We start from the raw sequence: 10,001 nt of genomic DNA on the forward strand, positions 1-10,001 counted from the left end.
TTTTAATTTTTTTTTTTTTTTTTTTGAGAGCAACCAACAGAGAAAGAGGCAGAGAGAGAGAGAGTGGGTGCACCAGGGCCTCCAGCCACTGTAAACAAACTCCAGATGCGTGCACCCTCTTGTGCATCTGGCTAACATGGGTCCTGGGGAATCGAGCCTCGAACTGGGGTCCTTAGGCTTCACAGGCAAGTGCTTAACTGCTAAGCCATTTCTCCAGCCCAAGGCCAACTATTTCATTATTTTTTTTAACATTTTTATTTATTTTTTGTGATAGGGTCTCACTCTAGCCCAGGCTGGCCTGGAAGTCACTATGGGATCTCAGGCTGGCCTTGAACTCACAGCTCGTCTACCTCTCCTCCCAAGTGCTGGGATTAAAAGGCATGTACCACCACGCCTGGCTTTTGAACTTTTAATTTTTATTTTTTTTAACATTTTCCATGATTATAAAATATATCCCATGATAATTCCCTCCCTCCCCACCCCCACACTTTCCCATTTGAAATTCCATTCTCCATCATATTACCTCCCCATTACAATCATTGTAATTACATATATACAATATCAACCTATTAAGTATCCTCTTCCCTTCCTTTCTCTACCCTTTATGAACTTTTATTATATATTTTATTTATTTATTTGAGAGAGAAAGAATATGGATGTTCTAGGGCCTTCGGCTACTGCAAACGAACTCTAGATGCATGCATCACCTTGTGCATCTGGCTTTATGTGGGTACTGGGGAATTGAACCTGGGTCCTTAGGCTTTGCAGTCAAATACCTTAACCATTAGGCAATCTCCCCAGCCCTATTTATTATATTTTGTTACATATGGTATTTTGATCATAATCTTCTACCATTTCTCGTCTTGCCCCTCCTCTATACCGTCTTCCAGTGAACCCCTTCCTTTCCCTCCTCCCTCCCACAATCCAGTCCCTCCACTGTTTTGATGTCTGGGTTTTGTTTGTTTTTGTTTTTGGGGTTTTTTTTTTTTTTTTTGGTCTTCTTTCATTATGATATGTTGATTGTCCTAATGTTGTGCAGGTAATGACAACCACTGTGAAGTCAAGAATGCAACAAAGCCAGGCATGGTGGTGCACGCCTTTAATCCCAGCACTTGGGAGGCAAAGGTAGGAGGACTGCCATGAGTTCAAGGCTACCCTGATGACAGAGTTAATTCTAGGTCAGCCTGGACCAGAGTGAGACCCTACCTTGAAAAACAAAAAATAAACAAAAAAAGAATGCAACAAGCACCTTGGTTTTAAGACAAGATCTCTTGTATCCAAGGCTGTCCTTGAGCTTACTATGTAGCTGAGAATGACCTTGAACTGATAACCCTCCTTCCTTCACCTCTTCAATGCTGGGATTACCAGCGGGCTCAACTAGGTCTGGTTTGGTTGTCCTCATAAGCTCTCAGTGAGCTATAAACCCAGTCTCACTGTAATAAAGTTTTGTTACAACACAGCCATGTTCATTTGTTTATAGCTACTTTAATGCTGTAACAATGGGCTTGAGTAGATGTGACAAGACCATTTCCCACAAAGCCTGAAGTAGTCAAGATCTGCCGGCTCCTCTTCTCTTCTCAGGCAAGGCAAGTACAAAAACAGATGATGGAGTTTTGTGTTACAAAATCATTTTGACTTGATCCAGTAAGTACCTGGAAGTCACCAAAAGAATGTTCTTGGTTTGGAAATTTTTTTTTTTTTTTTTTTTTTTTGAGGTAGGGTCTCTAGCCCAGGTTGACCTGGGATTCTTTATGTAGTTTCAGGCTGGGCCTTGAACTCACAACACTCCTACCTCTGCCTCCCAAGTGCTGGGATTAAAAAGGTGTGCCAGCACACCCAGCTCAGTTTGGGATTTTGAGAGACAGGGTCTCTGGTGAACTAACTCACAGTCATTACTTCAGCTTCCCTGAGTGCTGAGGCTAAGGTTTGCACAATCATTCTTGACTGACCAGGGTATTTAATTGGAATGACAACCGGGCTGTGTGTTTGAGCTCTGCAACAATGAAGAGGATGGTTTTGGAGGAGTTTCAGCAGAGCAAACTGTTCAAAATGGGATGTTGTAAGGAAGCTTTGTAGACCTTGAGAAGCTACAAGGTTTGGTGAAGCTGGTAGAAGCGAGACCACACACCTGTGGAAGCTGTGCAGGTGGTGCTTTCTTCCTTTTTTTTTCTTTTTTTTGAGAGTGAGTATGGGCATACCATGGCCTTTGCCACTGTAGACGAACTCCAGGCCCACACACCACTTACTTTGGGCATCTGGCTTTACGTGAATACTGGGGAATTGCAAGTACGTACCTGTAACTACTGAGCCATCTCCCCAGCTCAGGGGGTGAATATTCTTCATAGTTTATCAATTCCAAATCTTGTCCACAATCCTTTTGTTTTCAGGCTTAGTTTTTATAATCAGATTAGATTTTAGAGATTAGTAAAAATATGAGGTATATAATTTCAAATCAGGTGGCAGTATGAATATAAGCCGATTGTTTCTGGGTAGAAAAAAAGTAAAATGAATGCTGTCTTTTTACTGGAGTCCCACTTGTAAAACAGGCAGTTTTGTCAGAGAGTGCTTTTGAAATCAAGAGACATACAAATGCGCAGTAGTCTTTTAATTGCTGCAATAAATAGGTATATAGTTCATCTGTGCTCAGCCTCATCAGCTGTCCAGCAGATCCAGCCGTGGGTTGCTTATCCCACAGGACCCACTGCCCTTGCTTGGGAGGGGCGGGAGGTAAAAAGCAAGGACTAGAGCCACATGCGCAGGGGAAGGTGGGAAACTTTAGCCTCTTACAATAGCTGTCGTGTGTGTGGGCTTTTGGTTCATGTTTCATTTATGTGACCTGGTGAGGTAGACAGAGCATGTGTTTGTAATCATAGAGGGTGAATGACATGCGAGGTCACGTAGTGAATGACGGCCAAGATCAGGGGTTTGCACTTCAACCAGGTGCTAACACCTCTGCTTTCTACTGCTCCACACCACCTCATGAGCCACTCGCCACCACCCACAGCTGGCAAGGCGTGGTGGGAATAGCGTCAGGCATCCTGAAGGTGAGCCAGTGATCCAAGCTCACAGGTTGACGCTCAAGGCAAGTAGTGAAGCAGCCCAGAGACACGGTGGCTTTCAGCTGCGGCTGCAAGTCCGGGCTCTTCAGGTCTCAAGGCTGATGCTCCGCTCTGAGCCCTCGTCACAGTCTGTCTCCTCTCGCGAAGCCATCTGTGAAGTGCAGAAAGAAAAAGCCGGGTGAGCACTGATTCAAGTGTGCTGTCACTTGTCTATGGAAGAGGAACGTCGGAAGAAGAATGTTGACATCGCTGTTGCAAAACTGTCAGCATTTCAGGGCTGTGGGGTCAGATTCAGCTGGAGTTGTAGACGCTGAGGAGGATCATAGAGCACAACGGCAGAACTAAGATGAGCCCAGCGGTTTATGTATTTTTTATAATATATGTTTTTTATTTATTTATTTGGGAGAGAGGCAGAGAACGGGCGCACCAGGGCCTCCAGCCGCTGCAAGGAACTCCAGATGCATGCGGCCCCTTGTGCATCTGGCTTACGTGGGTCCTGGAGACTCGAACTGGGATCCTTTGGCTTTGCAGACAAACACCTTAAATTGCTAAGCCATCCCTCCAGCCCAAGCCCAGCATTTTTTAATCATTTTTTTAAAAAAAATATTTATTTGCTGGCAGAGAGAAAGAGTTTGGACAAACCAGGGCCTCTAACCACTACAAAGAAACTCCAGATGTATGTGCCACTTTGTGCATCTGAGCCCAGAGTTTTTTAACTTTTATGCCATACCAAGTTAGTGTCTGTTGAAGTATTATGGCATATCTGCCCTTTAAAGCTGTTTGGTTGGGTTCCATCCCCTTTGCATTCCTCTGTTCCCACTTCCAGCCTAGTCTGCACATGTCAAGACTCTTAAGGAGCATTGAGATTACATCAATACAGAAAGAAAGAATGAGGAAGCCAGGCATAGTGGTTCATGCCCTTAATCCCTTACGAGGCAGAGGCAGGAGAATCACTGAATTCAAGGCTACCCCAAAACTACATAGTGAATTCCAGGTCAGCGGGGCTAGAGCAAGACCCAGCCTTGAAACTCCCCACCAAAAAAGAAGGAAAGAATGTGACTAGAATTAGGCTAGGTGTCTACCACTCATCAAGTAATTAGGGGCTCACTTTATCTCTCAGGCCTCCAGTTTTTTTTTTTTTGTTTGTTTGTTTTTTGAATGTAGAGTCTCACTCTTAGCCCAGGCTGACCTGGAATTCACTATGTAGTCTCAGGGTAGCCTCAAACTCAGTGATCCTCCTACCTCTGCCTCCTGAGTGCTGGGATTAAAGGCGTGCGCCACCACCGGCATTTTTTTTTAAGACAGTTTTATATAACCGAGGCTGACCTCAAACTCACTGTGTAGCCCAAACTGAACGTGAACTCCTGATTCTCCTGTCTCCATCTCCCAAGTGCTGGGATTGTAGGCATGTGCTACCATACCTGGCAGACCTCCTCTTTGTTTTATTTTATTTTTCCCATTTATATGATAAAGCCAGATGTGGTGACATATACCTTTAGTCCCAGCACTTGGGAGGCAGAAATAGGAGGACTGCTATGAGTTCGAGGCCAGCTTGAGACTATATAGTGTATTCCAGGTCAGCCTGGGCTAGGGCAAGACCCTACCTCAGAAAAACAACAATAACAACAAAAATAGTAATGGCTGAGGACGTCGGGCTTTCTTGTCGGGCATGGTGGTGCACACTTTTAATCTGAGCACTTCGGAGGCAGAGGTCAGGGGATCAATGTGAGTTGGAGGCCAGTCGGGGCCACAGAGTCAGATCCGGGGTCAGCTTGAGCTAGAGTATGACACTACTTAGAAGAAACTAAAAATAAAAGTAATGATTTACTAGATAATTAATATGCAAGTGATTTAAACGCTAACACAATTTATTTTTTACTACTGTTATTGTGCAAGGACAACACCAAAACCCAAAGAAGTGGCATGCCCTAATCCTGGCCTTACAGCTTAGTGGAGTGAATGTCATGAACTAAGAACAAACCTCCCTTGAGGCTCAGGGCTGTTGGTCCAGCACAGTTTAAGTGAAGGAGAAAGTTTGGAAGGCATCCCCGGAAGCCTCAAGGGAAATGGGAAACAGGGCTGAGGTCAAAAGTTTGGGTTTGCGGTGGAGAAAGGAAAACATAGGCAGTACCTGGAAGAGCATTTTCCTCGTCTCTGTCGGGGGAAGGGAGCCTGTGTCTATCCTCCATCCATCATTTCAGAGCAGAAACAGCACTCGCCTCAAAGCTGGAACCAGTCTTGCTTTTTTTTTTTTTTGGCTTTTCAAGTTAGGGTCTCACGCTGGCCTCGAACTCATTGTGACCCTCCTCCCTCTACCTCCCGAGTGCTGGGATTAAAGGCGTGCACCACCACGTCCGGCTGTTTCATTTTGCTTTCTGAGGTAAGGTCTTGCTACGCAGCCCAGGCTGACCTGGAATTCAGCATCCGCCTTCCTCTGCCTCCTGAGTGCTGGCAGTGCGTTGCCATGCCTGACTCTTAGCTTGCTTTTGTCCTCGTTCTGTGACTTTAGCTGAATCACTTCATCTCTTGGCCCTTAATTTCTTTACTGATAAACAGAGATACCAATCTCGTCCCACATTTCTAGGTCAGATGATTTTAAGATTGCAGTAGCACAGATGTGATTGATAACTGAAGCCAGTATGTAATGAAGTGGGATAAACAAATAACACAGGGTCAAAAGTGGTAGGTAGGGCTGGAGAGATGGCTTAGCAGTTAAGACACTGCCTGCAAAGCCAAAGGACCCAGGTTCGATTCCCAAGGACCCACATAAAGCCAGATGCACAAGGTGGCACAAGCATCTGGAGGTCATTTGCAGCAGCCCATTGTCTGCTGCTTATTCGCACTTCACAAGACACCCCACAGGAGCCTGTGTGCACACAACAGGGACTCCCAGCAAGAACACCTCCATACCCCGCTGTGCCTGGATAGTGGCCCCTTGGCGTTTGTCTGTTGCAACCTTGGAGGTCAGAGTGCCCCCGCCAACTGCAGGAGCACTGTGAGCAGTCTCGCCCACATGACCCCATGGAAATATAATCTTCCATGTCCAATGACTTGAAAAAATGCCACAGGTAGAATTCACAACACAAACCAGGTGTGGCGGTGCACGCCTTCAGTTCCAGCACTCAGGAGGGAGAGTTAGGAACATTGCCATGAGTTCAAGGCCAGCCTGTGATTACATAGTGAATTCTAGGTCAGCCTGGGCTAGAAGGAGACCCTACCTCAAAAAACAAACAAAATTCACAGTGCACCTCTAAGTAAAGACAGCTCCCTTGAGGTAGTAAATATCTTCATTTGTCCTTATGGTGTATACCTGTAATCCTAGCGCTCAGGAAACGGATGCAGCAGGATCATAGGTTGGAGACCAGCCTGGGCTGCGTAGTGAGAGCCTGTCATATTTTCAGGATTGTACAATTCTCTTGTCAAGCAGTCAGAGGCAGTGCCGGCATTAACACATGGCCTCAAGGGTTTTTAGGGTTTGTGGATGGGCCTTGATGGATGCATAGTCCCTGGAATTATATACACAGTTACTATACCTGAAGTCTGAGGAGACAGTCTATAGCTGCTATCAGATTCTTAAAGAACTCAACCTTGAGAACACACTTATTCAGTTCTTACATCTACACATATATGTGTACTTACGAGCAAATACACACATACACAATCCTATGGACCCATGAGGTTTACGCTCAGAAGTTAATTTTACTTTTTTTTTGGGGGGGGTGGTTCTGAAGTAGGGTCTCACTGTAGCCCAGGCTGACCTGGAATTCACTCCGTAATCTCAGGGTGGCCCCAACTTCACGGCCAACCTCCTACCTCTGCCTCCCGAGAGCTGAGATGAAAGGTGGCCCACCGCGCCCAGCCCACTTTTTCTTGTCTCTGTAACAGTTCACCATTCTTCAACAACACTGGATGAGAAGAGGAAGGCAGGCCCTCCCACGTGGTGATCCCAGTACCCTGGTGTGAAGGTGGCACCGAAAGGCCAGCTGTCCCTCTCCCACTTCTTCCCGCTCCCCGGGGATGTCCCTTCATGGACCCTGGCCCACTAGCATGACCACTATTACCTTCTTTAGAGCCCAAGGCCTACAGGGCCTGTCATTTCCTGATACCTCCTCGTCACCTCCTGGGCTTTCAGGGTTAGGTGGGTGAGGATGTGATGGAGGCTGGAGAAGTGCAGGTGGAACTGGGATTCCAAGTCCAGGTCCTCTGAGATCCTGTCTTCATCAGCCTCTTCTGGCTCGGGAGTTTCATCCTCAGCTTCGTTGGCGTCACTGCTGGTCACCTTGGCCTGCCACTCCTCCCTGGGCAGCAGCCCATGGTCCACTTCCACACGGATGGCCTTGAGCATGGTGAAGTAACCGTAGAGATCCGGGGTCCTGTCCTGCGCGGCGCCCCGATGTCCATTCATGTGCACGTCCCGCAGAAGGCTGGGGATCATCACCACCTGCTCCATGTTGCGCACCACGGCCGAGTACCGGTCCATGACGGTCAGCAGGCAGTTCTTGGGGTAACGCTTGTTTAGTACCTGCATATCTGCTTCCTCCGGTCACACAGAATCCAGTCCACTGGCCCAGCACTATTTCTAGGCTTTTAACCCAACTAGATTTTGAAAACAAGCCAAAGCCCAACCCCTGGGTCAACACAGCCACATTTTCAGCCAATCCCAGGGTTTGGTCCCAAATGTTTCTATCAGGCGATCCATCTACCCAGGGACAAACCTGCCAAGCCTTCTGCTTGTCATTTCATCTCTGCGTGACTGCCTTCTTAGCAAGAGCCCAGCCCGTCCCCCAGCACCCTGCGCGGCCAGTTAGAGGGAAGCTCTTTTCCCCTTTGGCACCTGGTGCGCTTGACTCGAGGGCAATCGATAGTTCTTTCAGGTCACCTGAAGTGGAGTTGCTTCTTTGCTGCCTGCCTGCTCAGGGGAGCCCCCCAGCGAGCTCAGCTGTCCTGGACCTGGTTGAGCAGCTGTGAAATGAACAAGGGAAGTGTCCTGAGAGGGAAGGGCTGCCACCAAAGGTCACGCTGGACAGTCCTCCTTTTTTATTAACAACTTCCATGATTATAAATAATATCCCATGGTAATGCCCTCCCTTTCCCCGCCCCCCCACTTTCCCCTTTGAAACTCCATTCTCCATCATATCCCCTCCCCCTCTCAATCAGTCTCTCTTATTTTGATGTCATGATCTTTTCCTCCTAGTACGATGGTCTTGTGTAGGTAGTGTCAGGCACTGTGAGGTCATGGATATCCAGGCCTTTTTTTTTTTTTTTTTTTTTTTGAGGTAGGGTCTCAGTCTAGCCCAGGCTGACCTGGAATTCACTATGGAGTTTCAGGGCGGCCTCAACCTCATGGCAATCTTCCTCCCTCTGTCTCCCGAGTGCTGGGATTAAAGGCATGTGCCCCATGCCCGGCCATCCTTTTGTGGGTGCTTTCCACCAAGTCCTTGACTATGAACAAAACTCTCAGCAAAATACAGTTAGCCCAGCATCACCTGTGTCCGCGCACAGGGTACAGACTTTGCATAGACTGTTTGCTAAATTGACTTGGAAAAGAGCAGTCTTTCTTTTTTTCCATATATTTACTTTTTATTGAACTTGTGAATGATACAGAGTTCTTACACTGCCAAACCATGCATGAGAATCCAAAGAAATGGTACGATGGACAGCCTCATCTACCCATCATAAACTATATTAAAACTTGATTCATGTGCAGTTTGAGAATCTCATAATTATAGTCAAAAGTATAATGAGTTGGAACTTAAATCTGCTGCAAACTTTCAGATTTTCAGTACAACACACCATTAAACACACCTCTTCACTCACGTAAGAGCAGTTTTTCAAAATTAATACCTTAAGTTAAAGAATTTGCCAGGGATCCGAGCGTGGTGGCGCGTGCCTTTAATCCCAGCACTCCGGAGGCAGAGGTAGGAGGATCACTGTGAGTTTGAGGCCACCCTGAGACTCCATAGGGAGTTCCAGGTCAGCCTGGGCTAGCGTGAGACCCTACCTCGAAAAACCAAAAAAAAAAAAAAAAAAAAAAAGAATTTGCCAGGCACAGGAGCTCACACTGGTGCTCCCAGCACTGAGGCTGAGGCCCTAGGATTGCCACAAACTGAAGGAGCCTGGGCTGCAGGGTGAAGCCCTGTCTCAGAACAATGAGGGCTGGGATGCATGGCTCAGTGCTCATGTGCAAGAGGCCCCGGGTTTGATCCCCATCAACACACACACACAACAGAAATGAAGTAAATTTGTGATTAATTCACTTCTAGATCACTAGTCTTGTTTTTGATCTTTACTGGAGAAAATTTTTCTTCCATTTTTTTCCCCCTCAAGAAAATGAGGGTTCCCTTGTACTCAAATATCCAGGATTGCTCAGTGGTGGGTTTAGCCAATGACCATAAGACACGACACTATTTCTAGGGTCCTGCTGCTACCCACCCTTTCAGTGACACCAGACTCCCTGGGCTCCAGTGTCCACACTGTAAATGGAAAAGTTTGGAAATCTCTGAGATTGTGTAACTCCTGAAGCCACGTCTAGGTCCCTAAGGGCATTACTCTCTGCCTTAGTGCTTGTGATTTTAACCCAAGCCCAGGGTCACCAACTCAGAACTGGCAAACAGGGTGTTCTGTTGCAGCCAGGGCCGGGAGAGCATGGCACAGGAACGGGCTGGGAGGTGACCCCAGTGTGATACACAGAACAGGGCCTGTAGAGCAAGTTGCCTCCTGCCTCTTTTGCCCAGCCCCCCGGGGCACTTTTGCGCCTCAGATTCAGGTGGGGTGGGGTCGGGGGAGCTTGAAACGGAAGGAAGGAATCAGAAAAGAGAGTATGCCAGCCGGGCGTGGTGGCACACGCCTTTAAATATCAGCGCTTGGGAGGCAGAGGTAGGAGGATTGCTGTGAGTTTGAGGCCACCCTGAGACTCCATAGTGAATTCCAGGTCAGCCTGGG

At 47.2% G+C, this 10,001-nt stretch overlaps 1 protein-coding gene across 1 annotated transcript; it reads right to left on the bottom strand.

Moving 5' to 3' along the window:
• Positions 1-2,695: 2,695 nt before the first annotated feature.
• LOC101609655 (thyroid hormone responsive) lies at positions 2,696-7,587 on the bottom strand. Its single transcript, XM_004656354.2, has 2 exons — positions 7,121-7,587; positions 2,696-3,210 (listed from the first exon to the last, which is right to left on the bottom strand). Exon 1 carries the CDS (start codon positions 7,585-7,587, stop codon positions 7,126-7,128), a length of 462 nt encoding a protein of 153 aa, XP_004656411.1. The 3' UTR covers positions 2,696-3,210; positions 7,121-7,125.
• Positions 7,588-10,001: the final 2,414 nt, after the last annotated feature.

The sequence above is a fragment of the Jaculus jaculus genome, chromosome 3 (genome assembly GCF_020740685.1).
Source record: "Jaculus jaculus isolate mJacJac1 chromosome 3, mJacJac1.mat.Y.cur, whole genome shotgun sequence".
Lineage (NCBI taxonomy): Eukaryota > Metazoa > Chordata > Mammalia > Rodentia > Dipodidae > Jaculus > Jaculus jaculus.

Bases quoted from the DNA above. Each gene is read 5' to 3' on its own strand.
- LOC101609655 (XM_004656354.2), bottom strand. From the start codon at position 7,587: ATGCAGGTACTAAACAAGCGTTACCCCAAGAACTGCCTGCTGACCGTC.